This window comes from Xenia sp. Carnegie-2017, unplaced genomic scaffold (assembly GCF_021976095.1).
Source record: "Xenia sp. Carnegie-2017 unplaced genomic scaffold, XeniaSp_v1 HiC_scaffold_14, whole genome shotgun sequence".
NCBI lineage: Eukaryota > Metazoa > Cnidaria > Anthozoa > Malacalcyonacea > Xeniidae > Xenia > Xenia sp. Carnegie-2017.
The window spans coordinates 5,600,768-5,628,053 of NW_025813447.1; the positions used below are offsets into that span (position 1 = coordinate 5,600,768).

Consider the following 27,286-nt stretch of genomic DNA (forward strand, 5'->3'; position numbering starts at 1 on the left):
GACCTATTTACAATACAAACAAACGATCAACTAAAAATATTTCACTTCACACTAATTCACAATGACAATACAAATGCACAACTTTTTGCAACTTTTTCGAAATGTAAAAAATATTTGTCCGCTTCCTGTTCCTGGAAAGATGGAACCATTCGAATGTGTTTTGTAAAGTCAAAATTATCTTTATCAGTCCTGTAAGAATCATTACACCTAGCTGCCTCAAGTCCTAGTTTCTTCAATTCTATCTCCTGCTCTCTAATTCTAAACTCTCTTTCTTCACGCTCCCTTTGCCACTGTCTCTCTTCTTGCTCTCTCTGCCATTGCCTTTCTTCCTGTTCTCTCTGCCATTGTTGCTGTCCATCTAATGTATTTTTGTTATTTTCAGCCAACGGTGGCCTTAGCAACCTGTGAAGTCGAGTGTATAGCTTTGGCCTCAACGGTTCGAGAAGTTAAAATCTTTCAAAATCTTCTTAGTGATCTCTTTATTGTAGTAAGGGCCCCAATAATCTTTTGTGACAATCAAAGTGCCATATTTCTTTCTAAAAACCCCGTTCAGCAACAACTGTCTAAACATATAAATATATGCTATCATTTTGTTAAGGATGATGTTAGATCTAGATGATTCAGGTTAAATATATAGCTTCTGCCGCCAACATCTCTGACATCTTTACTAAGTCCATGACTAGATTTCAGATTAGCAAATTCTTAGGAAGTCTCATGGGATGTTAAACACTCTATTAAACTTATTTTCTCCTTTATACTTGTTCTATTATGAAAAAAATGAGAAAGGTATAAATAGACTCATTTATGCTTCTTCTATTTTTATATAACTACTATTCAGTTTAAGTGGGGTTGTTAAGTGTGAACTAATACAGTACCATGTCCAGCGGATTATGTAAGTCGTAGTTCATGTATTTATAAGATAATAATTGTACTTTGAAGTTGATTCTTACGGACATGTCCTCTTTGAGAGTGGTGTGTGTTTCTCATTATAAAAAAGAATCTAAATTAATTTTCCATATACATACATATGGCGACGACAAAAGGGAGTCCAACATAGTACAAGGACCTAAAAGAAAAGCCACAGTCTTGTTAAAATTACTTAATATCATGGGCCCGACAGCGATTACGTCTTTATTTGACTTGAAAGGGATTCAACACGTCATGAAGTGCGTGGAGTTAAAAGCACAATTAGCCTGCCTCAACCACGAATAGTATGAAAAATGGTTTGTATATAACAGAAAAAACCTTTGGGATTCTTTGCCGATTGAAATTAAAGAAAGTTTTTTAACAAGATCGCTTCCCGCAATCTCTATTAGTACAACCTTTTATATGTTGCGGCTGACGTTGCTAACGTATTTAATGAAGCTCTAGTCTATTCTATGATCTTAACGATGACATATATTTACCCATTCATTTCATCTGAAACTGAGGTAATAATTGAAAACTATGTTGCTAACGCAACATTGTATAAAAGTTCCACAAGTTCTGCTGTGATGTTGTAAACCTTCAAAAAATTTTATCAATGCTCTTTTGGGCACCAGCCGACGCGGAAGAGCAACATTGTTTGATGAATTTATTGAATGAAATTAAAGAACTGGGAGTTACCATTATTTGAATAAATTGAGTACATTATCAGACCATCTGAAATGTCTCAGTCCAGAGAGACAGCTCTTATTCTAGAGAAGCAGCTTATTGGAAGATCTGTCGCTTTAGAAAGCCCACCTATAGATTACTAAAACAGACATCTTTTAAATTTTGGAAACAGCCACTAAATTGCTCGTGGTGGTGCGCAGACTTTCATACAATTCCCACTTGTGTGTTTATAAGTGTACGTTTGGTTAACACAAGTGTTTTCATTTTGTTTTATAATGTTAACACTTATTGATTTTCAAAATTCGAGCTATTTAAATTCAGGGTTTCGAAACATCTTTTTTCACGTTTTAAAGTTTTTAATAAAGGCTAATGGGCCAAATAGTGCCGTAAAAATAAATGCTTTTGACTATCTTTTATAGCAGGTTATTTGATCACACTAAGACACGTGACAAACTATGCTCTACAAAATGATTAATTTTCTGCGCATTTTTCTTCTGCTTTAGATAAGTATGAGCATATCGAATAACAAGCAAACGACAGTGATCACTCAAGACAAAACGTTCATCTAACATCATCGTGTTCAAGAAGCAGATTGTATCACACCGGATAAGTACAAAGGTATTCGTATCAGCTATAAAGATCAACATTTGTTACTGTTGTGTTTCTCAAATTTGTGTCATATAAGCTCATATGAGATTTGTGAACAGACATTTATACACTGTGTAATAGATTTAAAGAAGGAAAGCAGCAATACGAATGAACTGAGCACAGTTTATGAAGCAGCATTGTTGTGCATAATATGTGATATGTGCAAACTTCAAGTTTTATGGATTTACAAAGCGCCACTTAAACATCATGTCAAATTTAAAACAATCGCTTCGTATTCAAAGAAAATACATCATCCGTTTTGCTAGCAATTGGCAAAGAACTGACACGGCAGAGTGGTTTCTTTTTATACTATTACAAACTTTATTTTATGGTTGATGGTTGAGTTTGCTTAAGTTACCGAAATTAGCAAAAAATGTGTCGACTAGTTTGCATTTTACGTTGATATTTCTGCATATTTTTTGTCACACTTGTAACCTTTGACCGGTCAAAGTACTTTGTTGTTTACAGAGCAAAGAAGATCATATTGCAATGCAAATGCCAAAGGAAGCTTATTTTTAAAAGGCCGTGTAAAGAATATTTGCTTATATTTTATAGTTAATTTATTGTTAGGAAAAAGATCTCGCTCTTTCAATACTTTGTTAATCATACATTAAAGACATTGATTCTTTTTGTGGGAACGGATCTAGGATTTTTCGTACGTTAGTCAAAAATTTATGACGTCATATGTGGCGTTAAAATGACGTCATCGATGACATCAAAAATTGTATCATACGCAACGAATCAAAAAAATTTTTCGATAAAAAAATTGCAATAGCTAAGATGAATAGGATAATGTTCCAAATTTTAAAACATCGTCTGACGTGAACAGCATTTAATGTTTTTCCAAAATGTTCTATACATGACATCATTTAATATATTTATAATATAATAATCTTATAATCCTATTTAGTTTTATTGAGCAGGAAAATATCTAACTGTCAATAAAATCTCACATTTTAAATAGAGGATGTAGAAAACTTAAACAGAGCAAAATTAGATATCAATACAAAAATTATCAACACTACAAAAATTTGAACGCATTGCTTATAGTGCTGTTATCTTACCAAACAAATGACCACAGAATAAAGTAAAGTGGTGAACATAGCTAATTGAAATGATGTTTTATGTCAAACGCTATATTAACACGAACCTTTAAAAAATGTCAAGACTTTAAAAAAACCTTTCTTGCTTTTGCCGAAACGCCTTAGCTTAGAATACATGTCACCAGAAACTACTCTTTATGGTCAAATAAAAGGGGAATTTCATGTATGATTTTACCCACGAGTCATCGACAATTTAAGTAATATTTAAGTAATCATATACACTGAAATTAAACCATTTTTCTAATACAAATGCAATACTGCCGACAATACGTTTTTATTTTGTTTGTCTATATGAGATGTCGTTCATGCAACTGTCAAATAAAAACGCATATGACTTGCTCTCAATAAACGTAGCCAGTCTTATCGAATGTTTTATAATTTTTGTGCCAGCGTGCTGATGTTTTCCCTGTCGCATTTTAAAAGACCCTCTTTCCAACAACCTTTACTACTACAAATAATATTTAGTAATATTTAGCGACTGAAAGTGTAGTTTGAGCAGTATCGTGTTATAAGCCATCAGCCACTCATCAAAATATGACTGTTCGTTTACCTTACGCGGGGACTACAGTTTAACAAATCAATGAGACGATGTCGTTGCCATGTTTACACGCATTTCAGACCAGTGAACTCTAATAACAACTGGAACGATAATTTCGCCGCCATCTTTGAACCCAGCATGATGGCATCTTCCAGGTAGTTCCAGTCCTTTTGTAAAAAAGATGGCATTTTTATGTTTATAAAATTTCAAAAGTAAACCTTGCGTTAGTTTTTTAAAATATTATTAAATTTCAAGAATATTAGTAAAACATGCAGAATGATCAAAAATTGCCAAAATTTAGAGTATTGCTGAAAAAAAAGTTAAAGCAAAGAGAAAAATTACCAAAAGTCCGCGCAAATTTTTGCTGCCTTCCTGCGTTTTTGAAAGTTCCAGGCATACGTGAACGTCCACAAACCACGGTCCGAATTACACACTTGATAACAGGTTATTTGAATCGTGGTTATCCGTATAGGGCAATCGTCAGACTTAGGCAAACCTCCGGTATTCTGATGTTCCTATACGGACACCACATTTGTGACAAAAAGAAGCTTTGTCAAGTGATTGTGCACCACTGTTGGCACGAAACATTATTAGTGACCTTAAGATTTGACGACGCGCTCATCTACAACGCGAGCGGAAATGAATTTTAAACCAATGCGCATGTGCGTGCGTCGTTGAGTTTTGTTGTGCTTCTACTACGCGGCGTCTTTGCTTAATCCCACGTCGTCCTACATCGAAGGTGGAATTTTTCATAAAAAAAGTTTTAAAGTAAGTATTCAGCTTTTAATTCACCTGTTACAATTGTCTGTGGAGTCTGGTATGTGATTGATGTGTTGATATTTATCTGTGAGTAAAATATGTTTACATTTTTGCTTTTAGCAAGGCAAGAAAATGGCAGAACAGTTCTCATCAGCATCAAATGATTGCTCATCAATTCTTCTTCGTTTATCAAATCGGCGTCATACGCAACAGCTATAGCATTTCTTGTTTTTTTGAAGGAGGCCATTTTTTTGAAAGTATAGGTAGTGAACTCACAAGTTCGCGTCGTTAAGGAAATCCAATCTTAATGACTTAACTTACAATGACACGCGGACGCATTCGCACCAGGCCATGCGCGCCAAGCTCGCGTCGTTGTAACGCGCGTCGTGAAATCTTAAGGTCACTATTATGCCAGGAGCGTGCGGCGCAATTAACGCTAGTTATTATTCACTATGTGAGCATTCTCGGCCGTGATTGGTCAATTCTCTGCAGATAATTCTCCATATCCGTAGGTTAGACGTCATAACCTACAGATAATAGTTTCTACAAATATGGCCACCATTAAAAGCCGGTTTTGAAAACAAATAAAACAACAGCGATGTTTGCCACAGTTTCTAAAACGATGTGAGAGATTTTGAAGGAAAAGGATGCGGAAAACTCTAAAAAAGCGGTGAAGCTGGCATTAAGCACATTTGCAATATATTTAAACGAGACGAACTTGAATAAACCGTCTGACAAAAACAAATTAGCGAAGGTTTGAAAAATGTTTTATGTTGATATGTTATGGTAATATCTCAGTGAATATTAAAGCAATTATTGAATTCGTTTCTCGCATGATATAAGAATTATTCAGACCGAGGTCAATGTTATCTGCCGAAGCAAAGTGATGCTCAACCTCATCCAATAATTGCTTATTATTTCTCTTATTGATTTTTCGCTTCAGTGTCGAAAGAGCTTGCTTTCGATTCCTTTCCAAATGTCATTTAAAATATTTCGCAGTTAAAACTGTTAAATACAACGACAAGAACTAGTCGACCACAGGTTAAAATCACAAGTACACATATCTGATAACAATCTTATAATAAACTGATAGTAGCCAGCTATCAGACACTTCAAGCAACCGCGATTATATTTTGTGTGTGTATTTTTATTTTGCGTGTCTATTGTTATTTTGCGTGTGTTTTTATTTTGAGCGTGTATAATGTATTTTGTGTGTGTATTTTTATTTCGCATGTGTGTAATGTATTTTGTGTATGTATTAATATTTTATTTTGTATAATTCTTATTATTTTGTGTGGTGTCCGTTGTGAGCCACCGTATGCATTAGCTATATTCAAGAAAGAAAAAGTTTTCTACAGCGATAAGGTAAGCATAGAGTTCTTTTGGATTCGATGCAAATGACATTTTTAACTCGTTTCAAAAAAATGTTATCAATTTTTATCAAAACCAGATGAACAGGATGTAAAGAACAAGATGATGAAGATGGTTCAAGAGATAAGGATTTCAACCTGAAGGAATGTATAAAAGGGAGTGATCCACATCTTGTTTCCAATTTTCCTGTCAGAAGAAATAAGTTTTTTGCAAGTTTTTTCTGAAGACTTTCGTGGTGACTCAGTAGTTGCGAATTTATTAATACCTACAGAAGACAGCTCTGATGATGAAAACGAAATTTATGGTGCTCTTACATACACCCCGTGTTTCAAAGAAGATTACCACAGATTATTGATAAAACTGAAATTTCCTCAAAAACTTCGCCATTTTTTTGACATTTTTGTATCTAAAAAAATGTCAAGTAAATTGTCCAGTTGAACAGGGCTCAATAGTCTTTCCCACCCAAATATTTCTCGATTTTCCACAATCAGATTATCGCCCATAATCGATAATCACATGACAGAATGGTCGACAATAAATGAAATTTACATCAAAGTGTCCAGATTGCCATTTGAGGAGAGCTAGATTATACAGTTCTGGTTATTGGCTGACAAAGCAATTTATTCAAAAATCCAGGTGGTGCGGTGAAAGAACTACGTGTACACCAAAAGATACATTGTTTGTCTGGGTGATTTTCATACAACCATGTCATATTGTAGCTATATTGGAAAGTATTTAAAGAATTCAGGACCTGAGGCAAAATACTTAGTGTTATTAACCATCCACCTTATTAAAAGTCATTTGTCCTTTACATACTGCACTACTACAGGAAAAAATGATTAACTCAGGCTGGGTTGCGACGGGTTCACTTTGTGGAGTCATGTCTTAAAAAATATAATAGATCAGTAATAGCTTAGAAAATGATGGAAGCCATGGAACTCTCGAGGTTTCAGTTATTCATGCATTAGAAAGCCAGGATTCGTCAATTCTTTTACTGAGTTCTTCATATCATTTCTGAACGCCTTTCCTAACGATAACTTTAAGGGCCTTGTTTATAGTCAAACAATTCAGGATTTTTATACTGATTATACACAGTGTATATCACCGAGAGGAGTGAAAATGATGAACTCTTTTCATTTTGGACATCACTTACTTAGATGGTGCAAATATTTGTGCTGTTTCTTCGTGGATCAAGAAAAAATGACTGGGATTTGCATTTGTCATCAATACGATCAATTTATCCATAGTTTTTCTTCATATATGATCATGTTTATCATCAACGACATTTGTCCTCAGATTTGAAATGAATCCTTTGAATTTTACTCACCTAGGGTAGCATCTAATCAAATAGTTTTAAATACGTTGGAGCAAATTGAACTTTACACCTTTTGCTGTTGCTTTCTGACTTTATAGCATTTGTGGGGTTTTAGACGCCGTCAATGGTGTGACACAAAACTGACGTCTAAAGACAAAAAATGCCAATGGTTTTTCATCCATCGCCTGTGATCAAACGATTGGGCAAACATTCAACCGACAATCCAGAACAAAGGTGGAGTCATTGGCATTTCTCTCAATCGCCTAGCTCTCGAACGTTGGATTTTGTTTCAACATTAAACAGTCGCCTTAGCTAAAGAATGCAAAATTATCGCTGGTATTGAGAAGAACACGAGGTCAAAAAAAATTTATTGGAAGTTTTATTTTGTTTTAAAAAAAGCATTTCTTTCATTATCCTTTAGAGCACGTAAAGTGACTGATGCATCTAGGATAAAAGCAGATGAAGAACATGTTGAGGAGGTCACGAGAATACAAATGAAATTATCAATTCTTTTGAAAATGATCAAAAAGAAGATCTTCTTCGCCTATCAAGTCGTGTTGCTGCTCCAGAAGATATTGCCTCTGATTTATCAACAGCTTTTGACAAAGAAAATAAAGTTTTTACTTCATTTCTCTCCAACAAACTGTTGATGGAAGAACCCAACATTTTTTCTAAAATTTCGAAAATGAAACTTAAGCCATTGGAAACATTAAACAAGTCTGCATCGTAATTAACTTCCAAAAAAAATGAGGCAATCTCATTAAAAACTCACAGAAACACTTTTATCAGATTGTTCTTAATTACACTGGTCAACAGCAAATTTGGTGTCTCAGTTTTGTAAACTGATTTTGGATAATTTTGATGTGCTGAGTCCAAAAATAACACTATTTTTGCTGGGTCAGGTCGAGATTTTAAACTATCGTTAATTTTCTATTTTTTAACTTTTAAATACCCGAGAAAGGTACAACAGAAGCACTAACCATTTACCTTTTAAAGTTCTATTATCTGAACAAATTTAAATTTTTTAGCACTAGCAATACAAAGAAGAAAGCATTTGAATAAGCAATTTTTGATTGAATTTCAATTAGGGAGTTTAGGTTTTGCGATTATTATGGGATATTTAAAGATAAAATAAGGCTTTATTTAGCCCATACTGAAATTCAATGGTAAAACTTGTTAAAACACACCAACATATTAATGTACGTAAAAAATAATAAAAAGTAGAAATAAGAAAAATAAGCCAGATGTTTTTTGCTATGTTTGTGGTGAATACACACTTGCACCAAATCGCAATACTGTCACTACCTTTATCAAGCGCGTTTACTATGCATATTTTGGCATGAAGCTCGGCGATCAAGACAAAAGTTGGGCACCTCACATGGTTTGCAAAAGATGGCACGCAAAAGTCCATGAACTTTGGCATCCCCATGATTTGGCGAGAGCCTTAAATCATGCAACCGATTGCTACTTTTGTGCTATCAATGTCATGGGAATTAACAGAAAAAATCGCACAACACTGGAGTATCCCAATCTACCGTCAGCTATGCGCCCTACTCCTTATAGTGAAGAAATTCCCGTACTTGTATTTGAAGATACAAGTATTGAAGAAAGCAGTAGTAGCCAGGATGAAACTCAAAGCATTGCCACTACCGTTGATGCATCCTTTCCACATGACTAAATTGTTTTCCCGATGGCAAAATTGTTTCCCAAAACGAACTAAACGATCTTGTTCGCGATTTAAATTTGCCAAAAGACTCTGCCGAACTTCTTGCATCTCGTTTAAAGGACAAGAACATGCTAAATGGTAAAGTTAAGGTACTTTTCTTCCGTACCAGGCACCAGGAATTTTTAAGATATTTTGCTCAAGAAAAAGAATTAGTCTATCGCAATGACATAGTAGAGCTACTGAAACATCTCGGCGTACCTGAATACAAATCAGAGGACTGGCGACTTTTATCGACAGCAGCAAAGGTCCTTGAAATGTGTGTTGTTACACAATGGAAATCAATTTGCATCTGTGCCATTGGCACATTCGACAACATTAAAGAACAGCATGAAGCAATTAAGTACGTCCTAGAAAAATTTCTTATGACCAACATAAATGGCTGATTTGCGTTGACTTTAAAATGGTCAACTTCTTGCTTGGTCAACAGTCTGGATTTGCCAAATACCCATACTTTTTATGCCTCTGGGATAGTAGGGATCGTACTCATCATTATCATCATTACGTGAAAAAAGAATGGCCAGTACGTGAAGAGCTTGCAAGTTGTAGAGCAAAAAATGTGATAAACAAGCCTCTAGTTGACAGGGGACGTATTTTATTTCCTCCACTGCACATAAAGTTCGGTTTGATAAGGCAATTCACTAAAACTTTGGATAAAGATGGACGGTGTTTTCAGTTTCGTTGTAAAACCTTCCCCAATTTGTCAACTGAAAAATTAAAAGCTGGTATTGATCCCGAAAATCTTGGCTCTTTAAGCGATGAGCAAGGAGAACGCTTTCACCATGACTTAAGAGAAAGGTGGGACATGGTGATGATGGCAGACTACTGTTGGAATTTAAAAAGAGATGTGCAAGCACCAAAACATTCGCGACAATCAAAAACGAAAATTTAGACCGTAATAATGCAAACATTAAGTTTTATTTTTAGTTACATGTACTGTACATGAAGTGTACATGATTCTTTCTTGGAATACTGCAATTTTATCATAAAAACTGACATTTTGTTTTGAAACATCTTGAAAACATGTACATCTTGAAAACATTGTTTTAAAAAAATATAACTAAAGTCGCATAATTTTAAATTCAAATTTGCAAAAAAATTTGACCTCCGAGAGCAAAATGAATGTTATTTCTAGATTTAGCATAGCAAAAATATAGTAAATCTGTCAAAAAATATCAGACACCTTTTAAAAAGTTTCTTTTTGTTGACCAGTGTTATAGACAAAAATGGTCCATTGATATGTAACAAATGCTTTTATTTTGCCGTGGTCGCTACCCATTATCGTTATCAACCATAACTTGGACTATGTGCAAAACTAACAAAGCAAAGATACTTCAGTCATTAAATGCTGAATTTCCTTATTATGTTATCGATGATTTTTCTGAAGACAGTTGACTCCTCATTGATGTTATGACGTATTTTAATCCACAGTTCTTTTGCCCGAAACATTTGGAGAACTTACTCAAGACATTCTTGTATTTTTTAATGTCACATTAAGGAAAATGTGTGGACTTTGTAAGTGATTGCTATCCATCGACAAGTGTTTCTTCAGGGCTTTTCAGATTTGGGATCGACAAGAGAGGTGAATGACGTAGTTGTCAATAACCTTGAAAAATATTCTTGTGCTCAGTTTGGTGATTTAAAAGCTGAGACTGTGAATGATGCACGATACGACATATTCCGCCAACAAAAACTTAGGGAGTATTGTTTGCCTCCCAATAAGGACGCTTTTGGTTTATATATCACCGGATGTAATCACGGGAATCATAGGCAAGAAGTAGAGAAAAATGAAAGAATTATTGTTAGACGATTTTCTGGTGTACCTGCAATGGAAGACACTAGCTGCAGTTGCAAATCTGCCTGTAAGAAAAAAAAGATGTGGTTTCAAGAAAAAGGACATGGAGTGCACTGAGCTCTGCTCTTGATCTGAATTTCAAAATATAAAAACTTCATACAATGATGAAAATGATGATAATGATTGTTGTCAAGAAAACATTGATATAGACGATGCTGAACAAGACTGTTTCTAAGCGCATTACAAGCGTATTTCAGAATAAAGAGTCCTTAGATATTGTAATATGTGGTTGGCTCTTTTGTGCTCTACAAAACGTTTGTAGGAAATGGTCCTTCATGCAGTGCATAATTGTAAGACTAAATAATGCATAAAATTGCTAATTCAGCATATTGGCAAGTATGCAGCTGTCGTTATTTCAGTAGCAATTAATTGCATGGGATTGTCATAATATAAATTTTTGCTCATTTTTCATGCTCGAACTGTCTGTATTCTTTGATTTTAATAAATTCAACTTTTTTTTATTTTTTATCTCAAGAGTTGCACTTTTGGCAAATTACAACATTGTTGTTTTAGCGTAAAACTGATCACAGCTAACGTATAAAGAAATGAAAAAGTAGTCCTCAGATGGGGTAAACGAAAGTTGTTACTTAGCATGTTTCTGCTGCGTGGCTGATGCCCTAATATACATTTGTTCATTTTAATTGTCATTTTGACTTTTAACCTTGATGTGCACGTGCAGTAGCTTGCGTCGCCATGTGAATCGTGCATTTGGTAAATAAAATTGTTCGTAAATAAAACTGACAGGCTTACACGTGCAAACAGAACTAGTTTTTTTTATCTTAAATTATGAAGAGGGGGTGCTGCTTCTTGTATTTTCACGTTTAACTGTGCTCGCAGAACTGCTGCAATATTTCTTTTTAAAGCAGGCTTTCAGAATATTGAAACCAATGTTAAATTGTAAAACTTTTCCAAAACAAATAAAAATAAAATCGTCGCAATCAAGCCTGTCTCCTTCTGAAAATGAACAAAAAATTTTGTATCTATTATCAAAACAGATTAATAAGTTTCATATGTTTTTTCAAGCAAATTATAAAATGTTACTTTTCCACTTGACTAACACTTAAACTGCCAGTTCTTGTTTCAAAGTGTTCATGTCGGCGAAATAATTTAATTGCGATATTAAATTCAATTGTAATTTCTAACATATCAGTGAAAACGTTTTTCTTTGAATTAATCGTGCCATTTTTATGGTGTTTTAAAATTTGCAAAATGCTCTTTTTATGGACGACGAAGTATGGAACGACTTCCCTATGTCCTGTCATGCAAGAGACTTGTCAATACTAAATATATTTACCAACTACCTTGGATGACGTCCATAGTTTGCTGGATATAGACTTCAATTGAAGACGGACAAGGTCCATTTTGGAAGGCAACTTAAACCGCCATGACAAGAGTATAATTTGTCAAAATTGAAATTTTTTTTTACCTATACGTTACAAATCATACTTACAATTACGAACAATTTCTTTGCTGGCAGTGGCACATTAATCAGTATTCAATTGTTGCCGAAAAGAGGGGTGTTTTTTGTTTCTTTTTTGTTTCTATAAACTGAAATTTTAGAAGCATTTTCAAACAAGCAAAATTTTTGTTTAAGAATTTCTCTTCCCAGTTTTGCCATCAATTCTTTGCCTGTTCTTAAGTAAAATACCCTGCACATAGCTTTATAAGTAAAATTTTACTTCTCCCACTTTAGATGGCCATGATTTACGAGCAGTATGAGAAACTGAAGGTAAGAGCAACCCTATTATGATACTTTGTAGCCTGTAAAGCAAACCTTATCTAAAGGAAGCTTTATGTTAAGAGTATTAAATTTGGGAAAATTGTTGCTAAGAGACAAAACAAGTTGCTTACCATTATATTGCCTCTTGAGTTTCTTCAACACTTCACAGACCTAAAACACACTACAGAACTGTGGGTTTTGAACATATATATATTTTCTCAATTTCTTGTACTGAGTTTTCCAATCCTGATGATGAATGATGTAAATAAATATCTTCTGCGCATATAAATTCTGAAAGACTTGAAAATGTTCCAAGACTTATGAAAATGTATCAATCTTACAAGCCAAAAACATGGGATTATGTTGTTTTGTTGTTTTATGAGTTCCTTGAGATCTAAGAGCGTTTCAGAATACTCAGTAGAATCAATATTGCATACAAACGTTTCTACATTATGATATCGTTTTTCAACATTCTATGTACATTCGAAAACCGTAAAGTTACCTTTAATTTAGTATGGGTGAACTTAAAACTTTGCTTTTACGATCAGGGCCACTAAAAGAAATGGAGAGAGGAGATCTGAAAATTGAGTTTTAACACACACTTATATAGTTTGAATATATAATAAACTTCCTTATAGTACTTGTGTCTTACTTAACGTATGCCTTCCATAATGAAACTTTTGCTAGATACGCTACTGAACAACAGAGATGACAAAGTATAAATGAATACTTTTGTATCTACTGTGGGAGGTAATGACAAAGACGTTATATAAAGTCTTCCAAACACGCGAAAGTTAAACCAGCTTTCTGCATCACATTTTATTTGTTATTCGAAAAAAAGAATCAGCCATCGATTTTGTGGCAGATTTGTATAGAGTATCCAAAACTTACCAACTAGGAACACTAAATAACGAGGTAATACAAGACAACCTCCTCAACGGGTTGATTCTACACGCAAAAGCAAAAGGACAAAGAGGTATATTGACACGACATGAAATCTGGAGTTAAAATGGAATCATAAAGGAGTGCCGTTCAATATTTAGACAAGAAAACTTGTCAATGTCTACGATGCGCCAGGTCAACTGTACACAAAAGAGAGGATCGTCAAACGAGAAATAATACTTGTTTAAATTGTAATGAGCATGGAAATTTTCAGGGGTATGCTAAACTACCTCAATCGAAAAACTTCAATCTGTAGATTACAAAAGCACAGTGTTCCGAGGAGATTATATTGTTCATACAATAAACGGTGAAGAAAATTAACAAAATTGGCCGTAAGATTTATTACTTGGATAGTCTACAGTAGTGCAAAGATTGATTCCGGTGCTAATGTGCACGACGGTGTCACGGTGATTCATCACCAGCATTTATGCAAACAGAAATAACACGATAGCATACAACTATATTAAAGAATTGTGCCGACCAAATAAAGAAAAGCTGTCAGTAAGGCACCATGCTACAGGCATCGCATACCTTTTGCCTAGGGCCTTACATTGATGTCTTTCTGCAAGCTGTTTCGAATTGGCATAGCAGACTTAATTCGAAAACTTTGTTCACGGGCAGCTGCATCAGAATACCCGAAATAAACAATGAAAAAAGCATTCCGAACATTTGAAGAAAATATTTAACAGATTCCTCACAAACAAGCAATGCTAGTTACTATTGCTTAAAATGAAAATACACTGGCAAAAACTTAGTGATCGTCCATTTTAACGAATTTTATCTTCATTTCCAGCTTTTTTTCAGCATTGACGTGATTGATTTAAATTTTAATATCTCTTTTTGTTGGTAGGTCAAAGACGAAAATGTAAGGGTTTTGTTTGTAACAGTTGTGAAAGCACAAAATATCACTACCTGGCCTCTCTTTGATGCTTGTAAGTGAAGACTTTTACGGCTGTTAGCCTATTATAAACTCAACAAAATGATAAAAATTTTACAAGCTCCAAGTTTATGAATCCGACTCTTTTGAACGACTCAATTTTGGTTTTTCTAATACAAAATGAAATTCCAACAAAACAAAAGAACATAAATTTTAATAGCCTTTATTCTCTAAAGCTTGTTCTTCTATAAGTTAATGATGAAGTTAACGTTAATGTGTTTGAATCGCACAATGATGTTATTGATGTTGTCTTTCTACTTCGAATTTTCCCTCAATTTTAAATAAACAAGTCAAAAACATGCAGTGGCTTAGCCAAAACCTTTCATTGACTTCATGGTATTCAAGTTATAAATGAGAATTTAGAGTACAGACCATCACATAAATTTTTTTAGCAACGCTTCAATTCCTGCAGTTATTCAGTGCCCTTGTTGAACGAATTTTTTGACTCTAAGGAATGTGTACACTATCAAATCGCCTTGCATACTAAAGTTGATGTTTTTGAGATTGATATGAAATCGTTTTGCTCGACCAATTTCAACGCAGAAATATGAATGATGGTATAATAATGTTAATGTTAGCTACATATTTGACAGTAATGTGATTACTTACAATTATTTTTGTGTTATTATAAGATCGTATAGTCTCTTTCTAATTCTCTATTCTCCATTATTAAATCAGGATAGTTATTAACATACCAGTGTTTTAAGGACAAGTGTAAGAAAGAAGAAATATGTTTACCAAGGCATTTGCTTTAATAAAATAAGCGTATAACTATAGCTATAACTCAGATTTGTAGTTGTATTATTTAAGTCATTACATGTACATTTATTCTATTAATTGAATTAATACATGCAATTCTCAATATTAATGATAGTTTCTTAGGCTTTAATAAATTTTTGCTGATAAATTCAGAAAGAGTTGTTAAAAAATTAAAAATAGCTCTTGAAATTGTGCAAGTTTATTTAAAAATGTTTCTTGCTACTTCAAAAAATGGATTACAATTGTTCTTAGTCAAGCCATTCCATTACGGACAATTATAACAGAGAGCTTCAGCAGGAGTGCGACTACGACAACGAGTTCAACGAAGTTTGACCATATAAGGGAATGGCACAAGGATGTTTGTTGTACATGTCGCTTAGTCAAAATCTTGTTTAGTTGTAAACAACAGAACGAGGCTTTTTATTGTGAAAAACACTGAAAATTGCGAGCCAGCTACGGCTCTATTTATCAATAATGATATCAACGAATCGGTAATACTGATTTTGCGAGAATATATGACTCTTTAGACAAAAAAATCTTCACTATTTCACATTTTATGTATGATATATTTGAACTATTTTACACTTCAATTGCGTTTAGAAATATGTCTGAAGTAAAGCCTGGATGATCGAAAATAGTACTGTAAACTAATTTCTTACACAATGAAAAAATATGCCACTTTTTTTGCTTAATAAGACATCGTAGTCGCGACTGTGAATTTTTTACAAAAAATCGTCCCGGGAATGATGACGGCTACGTGTTGTTGTTGTCACAGCCATGTTTTCGAGCCAAAATGACGTAGTTCGTACTCGTTGTCATGTTCGTAGACTTTCCTAGAGCTCCCTACTATCTGTTTCAAGCGTTTGGATATATGAAGCAAAATTGAACAGTTTTTCTGGTCATTTAAGGTTAAAACAGACATGTTAGGCACAGAAAAGATAATGTTGTTTTAAATGAACCATAATATTTTTATGTTTTGCTGCCTGTAACATGCTCGTAAAAACAAAAATGTTGATATTAAACAAAACAAATATCGTTATAGCAATTAAGTAATTATTGAGCACAGTTTTCATTACAAACGATATTGCAGGTGGAAAACGTAAAGGATGAGTGTGCAACATAATACACAGCATAACATGTGGTAAACTGAGATTGTAGTTGAAATATGTGCTTAAAGAATATCTGCTATCTAGATTTTATATATTTGACTATTAACGAACTTAGAATTGCTCAAATTTAAAGATTTGCTTAGATTGTCATTGTTTTCACATAGGTAATAGCTATGCGCATCTATGGTTATCAAGCTGGGTTGGACCTGTTTACAGATTGGTAAAAGGTGTTCTGCCAGATGTTTGTAAGTTGTCATACATATTTATGCCATTAAAATTACAATGATACAATGGCGTAGCAGCACAACTGGGGACCCCTTCGATAACCGTATTAAAATCTAATAACTGCCACATCTGGTATGATTTCGCTTTCTACCATTTCTAGTTTATGATATGCAATTTTTCCTGTTTTAATCCACAGTATAATGATAATTTTCTAATCTGACATGGGCCAGGGGGCCGTGGGTTCGCCCACTCTGAGCCCATTGTAGTTACGCCACTGTAATATAAATATGGTTGCCTTGTTTTGTTCTGTTAATAGCAAACTTAAGATCACGCAACGCGCCCTCATGATGTCGCTGATCAGAGCCCTCTATGTGTAAAAGTTAGAGCACCTATTGATCTCTGCCCTATCGTTTATTGAGCAATATTGATCACCTGATCAATTTCCGCATTTTGGTTCCTAGTTTTGAAATTAGAGCTAGTGTTTGTATGGCGATTACTGCAGTGATATAGTATTTTGAGAAAAATTTCGTTTGTTTATGGATAAGTGTGTAACAATTGATCGTTGACGGCAACTAAGTTATTAAATATCGCCAGAATCAAGGATTACGAATAAAATAAAAGAAATGCCTTTACGTCAAAATTACGAAATTTGATTGTGTATGGTGATTGTTCTGCTGAACTGCTATTTTTAGTTCATCATTTAAAAATGAAGTGAGTATTATTAGGATATTCACTAAAACAAGTGAGTACCTTATATTATAGGTAAAAATTATACAAATGTACGTTGCCTTCTGTAGCTCAAAGAAGAACAAATTTGCCTTTTTTCTAGACCTGTCAATGAGATTTATCAGTAGGTTTTGGTCTATATGATCACATGCAGAGGCACATTTCCATAATTTGAACTAGGGGGCTCTTTGATGTAAATTATAATTGTTGCTGGTTTTCTGATGTATATGAAATTGATTCTAGCTTTCTGATATATATAATTTACTAGAAATACAAGGCATTAAATTTTAACAAGAAGGCTGTACCCCTTTAACAAACACCTGTGTGATGAAGAAAAACATACAGAAGTTGTGTTATTCCTCATCCCATTTATTTAACTCTTTGTTAAATTAAAAATCAGATTATACTAAAATGCTATACCAAAGAATCTACAAACAGTAATATTCATAGAAAACAGACTGTCCTTCAACAGCAGAAATGTTTCATATTAGAGAAATATATATCCATTTCAACAAAAGAAATGTTTCACCAAAATGTTTAACAGAATCTTATAGCATTTCCATTAGAATTAAACTTTAATTATAATCTCATTATACCCTGCAAAACACACAATCCACTTCTTCTTATAAAGGAATAAAACATTTAAGGCCTCGTGCATCTTGGAAAAACATTGAATATTTCAGTAACTAAACAATCTATAATTTTCTCGTGAGCAAGAAAGTTTTGTGATCTGTCAGAATAAAAACTGTCATGCTTGGAGAAAATTGAAGGGCATGCACAACTCTCCACCATTAAATTGTTAAAAATCTTTAACACAAATCTGTCAGGATCATAATTGCACGATTACTATGACTCAAAGAACGTCTTGTCCAACTATTTGATAACACTGATCCCAGAATGATATCGCTGCTCGTCACCAAGCTAAACGATTTTGAGAACTTTTTACAGAGTCGGAATATATGCCCAAAAAATGTTCACAATACGTAAAATACTTCTTAAAATGGGCCACGCTCGATTTTGAATCATGAACTAGTAAACCGCAAATGAAGATTAAACCAATGAAGTTAAATAAGTTCTGTTTACATCCCACAATACAGGCACGTAGCCAGAACGATAGTTAGGGAGCCCATATTCATGTACTCATTGTATAATCTATAAAAAAAACAATGGATTTCAAAAGAAACTAATACGGTATGATATGCATATATGAATATGCCCCCTCAATTATCGCTCTGGCTACGTGCCAGCCACAATAACAACAATCGTAAGCGTTTATAATGTTTACATCATATGCTGCAACAAGTCGTACACTAGTCATCCCTCTAAAAATACTTATGGTGTTGGTGATCGATTTTCTTAATCAGGTCTGTTGCTACAACGCCACCGTTGTTTTTAGATTTGGTAATGTCGTCGTGCTAGAGGTGCGTCGTGGATCTTAAAGTGCTAATGCAACGAATTTTATTGTTTTGCTAAATAAAAAGAAACAGCCATGACTATAGTCATCACGCCATATTTCAAATACAGACTTACACAGCAGAGAATTTTTCCGATATAATGTATACATGAAAAAATTTCTCAATTCTGATGAGTTAAGAGCAGTGCAGTTTTTCCTAAATACCAGTGCAAAAATGCGAAACACGGGTGCAAAAAACCGAAACACCAGTGTTGATTTCACTTCAAAGCTGCTCCTGATTTGTTAGTCAAACAAAGACATAATGTAAGAGCAAATCCAAATAAAACATTTCAAAAGCGGGTAAGTTAAATTATCGTAAACAAAGCAATTACAACGGCTGGCGTACGTTTTAAGTAGATTTTCTTTAGCGATGGAGTTTACAGTTCACCGTTTGCAAAGTGTTTCTGGATGAAAATAGCAACACTGCTAAACGTATATACCTTGTTCTAGCGGAATGTGTAGAAGATATGGTGTTGTGAAAAGTAATAGCCCATGGAATTGAAAAATAAGATAATTGAGAAATTTTTTCATGTATATTATTCAAATGTAATAGCATGGTTTCTCGTGCTATTTGGGAAACAAGCTTTCGTGAGTTTTTCAAGGACTTCAAATTGCCCTCGTCCTTCGGACTCGTGCAATTTTGATGTCTTTGAAGAACTAACTCGTGCATGTTTTCCCAAATTGCACTCGAAATCATGCTACTACTTATACAAATATTATTTAAAAAAGATTATGTTTCCAGTGATCTGTTTCTAAAATACTTATTTTAGCATATTATAAAAAATAATTGCGTAGGAATCATTTTATGAGCCAAAATATATAGAAAAACGACGAGTAATGTGGCATCGGCCATACACATCTGTAGTTCGTAAACAAAACGTGTTTCACTTATGACGTCACAATTTATTAACATGGACACTTGAAAAGTTCACACATTAGTTCTGTATTAACTACCTTCTACTAAACAGAAAATGTTCATGTATGTATCAAATTTATTCTAAAACTGTCGATTTTTATTTAAAGGGAAAAAAGGCGGGAGGGGGGGGGGTCAAAATTCATTGCATAAACACTTTGAAAGCAATATTACCAGACAAGGTGATATTCATAAATTCATGTTCCGCTATATTAGTTTCTATTGAACTCAAGTGTGAGTATGAATATATTAATAAAGCTTCCACAATTATGGTTTAGCGCTTTCCTGATTACTGGGACTTTTATTTTCTCCTAATAATAGGAATAGGAGTATTTATTTCTAAATCAATATATTCATATATAAGAGAGGTTTAGATTAAATTGTACCATGAATATTCAAGCCAGTATGTATTGTTTCTAATTTTCTTTCTCGCTACCTATAGAAATTATGTTTGATGTCTTCTTATTGACTTTTCCACCCCCGAGTCGTTTTTACTTCTTTTGGAAAAGGTTAATGACAGGATGTTTTTGCAAGCCATTAATACCACACTATAATTCGAGGGCAACTTTACCCAGCTAGTTGTCCTTTTGCTCGACTGTTATCCAACGTCAATCCCGTTAGACCAAGTAAATCTTTTGCCGTTTTACTCAAAACAGAAGAATTTTCTATTTTAAGCCTTAGCTCATTTCTACTTCATAATTTACATCGCCGAGTGGTAACAGAAATCGGCTTTCCCTCACGTCGGAAACTTTCAACTAGATTATTTGCAAAGTAAATTCATACACGATTCACTGAACCTATTCAATAACAGACTTTATAAATAAATATCTTCTCATTTCTTTATTTCTCCTTGACTATATATACCAGACACTCCTAAGATTTGTTATTCCCTCTGCGACCTAGTTATTACAAACCAAAAGCATGCCTTGAGTGACATTAATGATGAAATGTACCCTTAAATGTCGAGATATTTGTTAAAAGTGCTTAGGATGCGCTTTCGGACAGTTGATTGTTTTGGAGTTTTCTGGACGTTTAATCTCATATATCGCTAAAATCATATGTTTAATTATACTGAATGAAAGTGTATTAATTATTATTTTGTCCCTTTATCACGATCATAGTTGATGTGCCTGACCCTTACGTGATCCTTCGTGTTCGCACAAGTCCTAACAGTAAACAGAAGACCACTACTAAATCAAACACTTACAACCCTGTTTGGAATGAAACATTCCGATTTTACTTACATAATGAAAAGAAAAACACGTTAGGTAAGTATTATCTTATTTCTATTTAAATAGTCGTTTTGCAAGCGTAGTTCTTTACTGCGTTATCAATTGAAACAAAAATAATTTCTTTATTTAACAAAATTCAGTCAATGTTTAAATGTAGTTGTCATCTTAGAGGGAGAGTAAAACTAAAAATATTCACAATATTTGGATTTGGGCATCTTTCTAGATTACTGCAGTGTTCAGACTGTGCATTTTTACAAAGATGTAAACTTAGTTATTTGCTGTTGAGATCCCCACAATTTGAAAAATACCGATGTAGTTGGCTGATAATTATTTACGATATAATTGACTATTTGATCAAAAAATTTTTTTAGGCAGTCTTATATTAACAGTTCAATTAGAGAGTTTCAGATATAACTATGAGTACGACTACCGCTACGTGATTCGTCATTTGCAAGCGACCTACGTGATATTTTGCAGTCGTGACTATGTACGTAACCGTCGTCTAGTTGAGTACGCAATCTTCAGGTAGTCTACACTACGAGTTAAGAAAGTCATCATTTTTAGATCATTTTTAAAATTTCGTTTTATCTGAGTTAAAAGGCATGTTTATTCAGCCTACTTAAAACAGAAATGTTAATATTTAAGCTTTTTGAGCGGCTTTGAAAACTATATTGCCATATTACAAAGTTGTTTTTGTTTACAAATTTATGACAAAAACATTTTCTATCTTTTTTTCAAATCACTGCTTTTTTATTTGGTTTGTTTGTGTATTGGTGCTCATTCTTTGCCTCTTGCCATTTTTTTTCAAAGAAAAATAAAATCTTTGACTTTATTCCATATTGAACGCACAGAGTCTGGCAATAAACAAAATAAAATGGCGGACAAACAAAATATTTCATTAAAGATGAATTAACATTGATATGTATAAAACTGGATAACACAACTCAGTGTTTGACTTAAAGCCGTGTGGCAGCCATATTAGACTATCGACTTTTTCAGTTTTTATATAGGTTTTATATAACAAACTGCTACTCTTGCATTTATTTTGGATCATATGTTTTACTCTTTGGACAAAAAAAGAATTATTATGATGACAAGACTGCCATAGAACGGTTTTAAGGCAAAAACTCATGTTTGCTAAATTTCATATAGAAATCTTCTCATCTTACTTAAATATCATAATAAAATATTTGCATGATTTCTGAAAGACATAATAACATGAATATAAAATAAGATAAATTACATCATCATTGTAATTGTTCAATAATTACAAGAACAATATAATCATAGTATAGCCCACCTCGTTCTTTCCAGGCAAATAAAAACAATCAAAAATCGCATATAGCTAAATTTACTGGGCTGTCATATTCCAAAGACGACAAATTTGAATGAGTATGTCATATTTATAATGGCTGAGTGGATTTCAACCGCAAGCGCTTTATATCAACTTGTGCTGAACTAATAATACGAATTGAATGAAAATTGGCGTTATTTATCGTACCGTTTTTGACAGAGATGTAAACTTCAGATGATAATTCTCCACTATTACTATTTCCACGAGCTCGATCTTTGGTAAACAACATCGCCGTCTGCCTCAGTGTAAACATAATTAAAGATCCACGAATTGCAATTCGTGGCTTAGAATGTTATTTTGAGCATAGTATAGAGCATTAATATTTTCCACGGATTTGTTCCTTTACAAGAAATTTCTCAACAAAAGCATATTGCAAAATATAGATCACCTTCATTTATCGATTAAAACTATTTCAGTATTTCCTGCACTGATCTCGAATATAATAAATTTACTTACTGGACCCGTTGATTTGTATTAAGACTCGAGGGGGAGCATGTCATCCAAATTACTATAAATTATTAGCGCGCGGTCACTGATTGTATATTAGACTGGTTAACGCATCTTACTTTTGTATTACAAAATCACACTTTTCGCGTTTTTATTCTTTTTATGAACTTCTGATCAAAGCAAAATTTTTATGACATGTAGAGGAAAACTGGTAGAGAGTTTTAACCCTGAAGCTATGTTTTTTGGCTTTGTAACGACTGAAAAATAAGATGGCAAGTTGTATTGAAATTTGAAAGTTGAAGGCGACGAGGACAATTTCAGCCGTACGAGGCATTTTTAGAAGATGAATACTTAAATTACAAATTTACAACAAAGTAAGAACAAAGGTATTTATATCTTCAACATATTCATCGATATTGAAGTTGTTCACATAGGAGCTGTTTGAAAACTTTGCTTCGCTTAATGACAACAGAGGTACTTTAATTCGCATATTTTGATGATGTACATCTCGTAGAGTTTGATCATACCGTTTTCAACTTACTATCGCTCATCAAAATGTCTTTCTGATTATTTTTCTATGTCGATTTGTTTTGTTTCTTCACTGATATAATAAAGACGTAATTAGGAATTATTATGATATTAGCGATGTGAATAACAAAGTGTTGTTAATTAAGTAAATTTGTAGCAATCTACCATACACGTCATTGCAGATGAAATTTTGGTAGCAGTTGTAGGATTCTGTAATATTTCTACATTTTTTAAGAAGCAGCATCATCATATAATCTCCAGTTTGTTTTAATAACCAGGCTTCGGACCGCCCAGGTGCGGAGCGCCTCATACATTTTATGACTAATGTTTGAATAATCCTAGATCCGCCCCTGCTCTTTGGTACATGTCGTACCATTTAAACTACCTGTATTAAACAGCTAGTTTGTACAATTTGACAGATTATGGACAATCATGATGATAGTGTATAAAGGTTTCCTTTATGCTAACAGTTTTATAAATGCTATCTCATGTTTTTGTAAATGAATTATTTATTGTTATGGAAAATATGTTAACATATCAAAACCAAGATAAAAACTACTTTATTCAATACTGTGCTAAGGTTTGCTCTTACCTTGAAATTTTTACCCAAGAAAAGCTTGTGACAATATGCATGAAACATTGAAAACATGAAGTTGAATATTGAAGAAGCAAATGTAGGTGCCAAAGAACCTCTTCGTATGTTATAAATAATTAGTAGATATTACTTAAAAGAATAAGAATAAGCTATCTAGTAAAAGAAGCAACGTCTGTTTTCATCATGAGACGTTTCCAATTATGTTTAGGTTCTTTGTACAAAATGCTATTTTTAGATAAACCTGATTTGGAAGTCTTTCACTGATACTTTTACCAAGGTACAAAAGGAAAAATTCAATGGCATGATATAAAATTCAAAAATTTGTCAACCAAGAAAAAATTAGTATAGGTAACAGTAATTAGTAAGGGCACAAGAAAAGAGTAGTGCAATTATTATAAGTAATGACTGCCTATAACAATTATATTATTTGCTAAATATCTTCACCTCTATAATAATGCAGCAATAAATAGTATTATGTCAGAGAAACCGATGCACTTTAATTCCAGAAATCATATTTTCAACGAGAAATTAATTTAGTTCTGTTCAGTACTAGATTCATGGTTGTACCAAATTGTTTACAAACAATCCAGTGTCTGATATCTTGGCTCAAATCAGAAATTTCCATCCAGCAACATGATCATAGTATTTTGATTTTTGTTCTTTTGCTCTCCTAGTTTGAGATGTTTTCATTATAAGTTCTCAGTAAATTTATCAGAATATCATTACGTTATAGCTTGTAAGACACCAGAATCAATCCTACGAAAACACTCAAAAACTAGATACCTTCTTTTTTCGGATATATTTCCAGTTCACGTAGGGGTAAGCCAATATTTTCTCGTTCCTTTTCGGGCATTTTAACTAAGATTTACCAATCTATTCAAGAAGGACAGTTGCACCAAGCTGTTTACAAACAGTTAAAAACTCAAGTAGTGAGCATGGGATTATTCATTGAAGATGCATTGACAGACTACTAAAGAATATCGTTTGCTGTTTATTTCTAACATAGCTAAGACATATCACAAAATCGTTACTTTATCGGACATTTTCGTCATTATAATGTGTGTGTCTATTTCTCAAAATCCACAGAAGGATTATTTTCAATATTATATGCTTTCGTTATCATGGTTGTTTTCACTGGTTGTCATTAATATAAACAGTAATAGAAATCCGGATTCCGGAGGGAGCGAATGTTAAAAATATTTCTTAAAGTGGAAGTTTTGACAACCAAAATTCGCCATTTCCGCCATGTTTTAACAACCAGCTTCAGTCCCTTTTATACCTCCAGTTCTTTATATAGCTCAATGACTGCACTCAGAGCATCGAGTTCTATAATATTAACTGTAGAGGAAAAAAGGCCTAGCAACTATTGTCGAAACAGTGAACTGTAATATAAACTGGAACGATAACTGCCATAGTTTTGTCCCGTAATTGGTTGAAGCCAAATAAGCAACTAAATATTTATCAACCCCCCCCTCTGAAATAATGCGTGTTTTAATCATTGGTTACAATTAATTTCTTTGCGACTAACGTTTGCTTTGGCTTCTTGGCAGTTATAAAACGTGAGAAAATTATTTATTGTTGTATTTTTTAAAGATTTTGTGCTTTAAAATTGGATCTACTAAGTGTATACTACAGCAAGATAATTACGATGAGAAAAATTATCGGCAAGAATCGAGGACGATTGATCGACCAACTTATACTATAAATAGTGACGAACTAAATGCCAAAAAATACATAAAAATATTTCAATATTTAGAGCATTTTATAAAACCATTAGTCTGTGATTCACGACGTCCTTTTACGTTTTAAAAATTTTCCAGTTATATATCTTATTTGATGACCTACAATTTTTCTTGCTTAGTTATTGTTTTCTTTCAACAATATATACCAAGCTAACCGGCTCATTTTATGAATGTGTTTTTTTCTTTTCTCACTTTTATGCTTTACACAGATAGCACAAGAGCTGAGTGTTATGTATTTAAAATATCATTTTGATTTTATGCATTTATATCATAAAAAAAGCTTTTTAATACTCTTTTTGCGAGATCTTGAATTTTTCTTAATGACACTAAGTTATATACATATTAGTTACATTTATGTAAATGTAGATCGTCCAGGTTGGTATAGTCCTGAGAAGGTCTGTTTTTGTTGTTGTTGACTGACGTTTCGACAACCTTAGCGGTAGTCATCTTCAGAGTCAAATGAGGAGTAAACGTCAGGTTAGCCGTATTTGTTATCTGGCTCTTACGTCATTGTATTGTGTGTACAGGAAATGTGTATTGTCATTGTGAATTAGTGTGAAGTGTAATGTTTTTAGTTGATCGTTTGTTTGTATTGTGAATAAGTCGTTTGTAAGGTGCCGATAATTGCTGTGATCTTTTCAGGGGGTTTGTTCCAAGTTGGTATACCAACTTTCTAATGTAAGCCCTTATCTATAGTCAGTACTGTAAGTAATGCATTTTGCCGAGTCCCAGTCAATGTTGTGCTTTGTGATTCGGTGATGTTCGGCAATGTGATTAGTTTTGTCTTGTTTCTTAGTAACTCGTTTGTGTTCAGTAAGTCTTATGTTTAAGTTCCTGCCAGTTTCCCTGATATAGGAGGCGTGGCATTCGGAGTAGTTTATTTTGTACACTGCACCTTGTCGTTCTTTGGGATGTTCTTTGCCCTTTATGTTCGTTAGTACTTTTCGTAACGTTGTGATTGGTTTATGTGCGACACGTATGTTATATGCTCGTATGATACGCGAGATAGTCTCAGACGTACCTTTGATGTAAGGTATCGTTGCTATATTCACTGCGTTGTTCGTTTCGTTGATTTCGTTGGGTTTGCAAGTGTTGCGTTTGATAAAGTCAGAGTTATAGTTGTTTTTGTCAAAAACACGTTTGAGATAGTTGTGTTTTCGTTGTGTAGAGCGTCCGGTGAATCACATATGATTTGTGCACGTCTTGTTAATGTTCTGATTGTGGTGGCTTTGTGTGATGTATGGTTGTAAGATGATTGGTCTAGTAGTCGTTCAGTGTGTGTTGGCTTGCGAGAAAAGGAAGAGTTCCGTTTTCTTCGGCATTTTTGGTAAATTGTATGTGGCTGTTGTGTTTATTGATGTGAGTATGAAAGTAATCAATCTCGTCTTCATGCAGTGCTGTGATTGTGTCATCTACGTAGCTGAACCAAAAAGGTAGTGCATGTTTGCAAGTCGTGAGCTCCCGTTCCTCTATAGATTGCATTACAATTTTAGCAACTACAGCAGAAACGGGTGAGCCCATTGCTGTTCCATGTAATTGTTTGTAGTGTGTATCTTTGTACTGGAAGTAAGTCGAGGTGAGGCAGAGCTCTAGTAGCTCCATAATGTCTTCTGTCGGTAATGGCAGCACGTCCGTAGTGTTTGTAACGAGGGTTTTTGTACAAGTAAGTGCCGGATTAAGTGGAATGCTGGTGAACAGT

At 33.7% G+C, this 27,286-nt stretch overlaps 1 protein-coding gene across 1 annotated transcript in view; it reads left to right on the forward strand.

Annotated features, from left to right (window-relative positions):
• The first annotated feature begins 2,100 nt into the window (after positions 1 to 2,100).
• LOC124433961 (cytosolic phospholipase A2-like) overlaps positions 2,101 to 27,286 on the forward strand; it is a 66,737-nt gene continuing 41,551 nt past the window's right edge. Inside the window, exons 1-5 of the mRNA XM_046983834.1 lie at positions 2,101 to 2,211; positions 12,599 to 12,634; positions 14,418 to 14,499; positions 16,537 to 16,617; positions 20,811 to 20,957. Of these exons, the coding sequence (XP_046839790.1) occupies positions 12,599 to 12,634; positions 14,418 to 14,499; positions 16,537 to 16,617; positions 20,811 to 20,957 (346 nt within the window). The 5' untranslated portion in view covers positions 2,101 to 2,211. The remainder of the gene's footprint in view (positions 2,212 to 12,598; positions 12,635 to 14,417; positions 14,500 to 16,536; positions 16,618 to 20,810; positions 20,958 to 27,286) is intronic.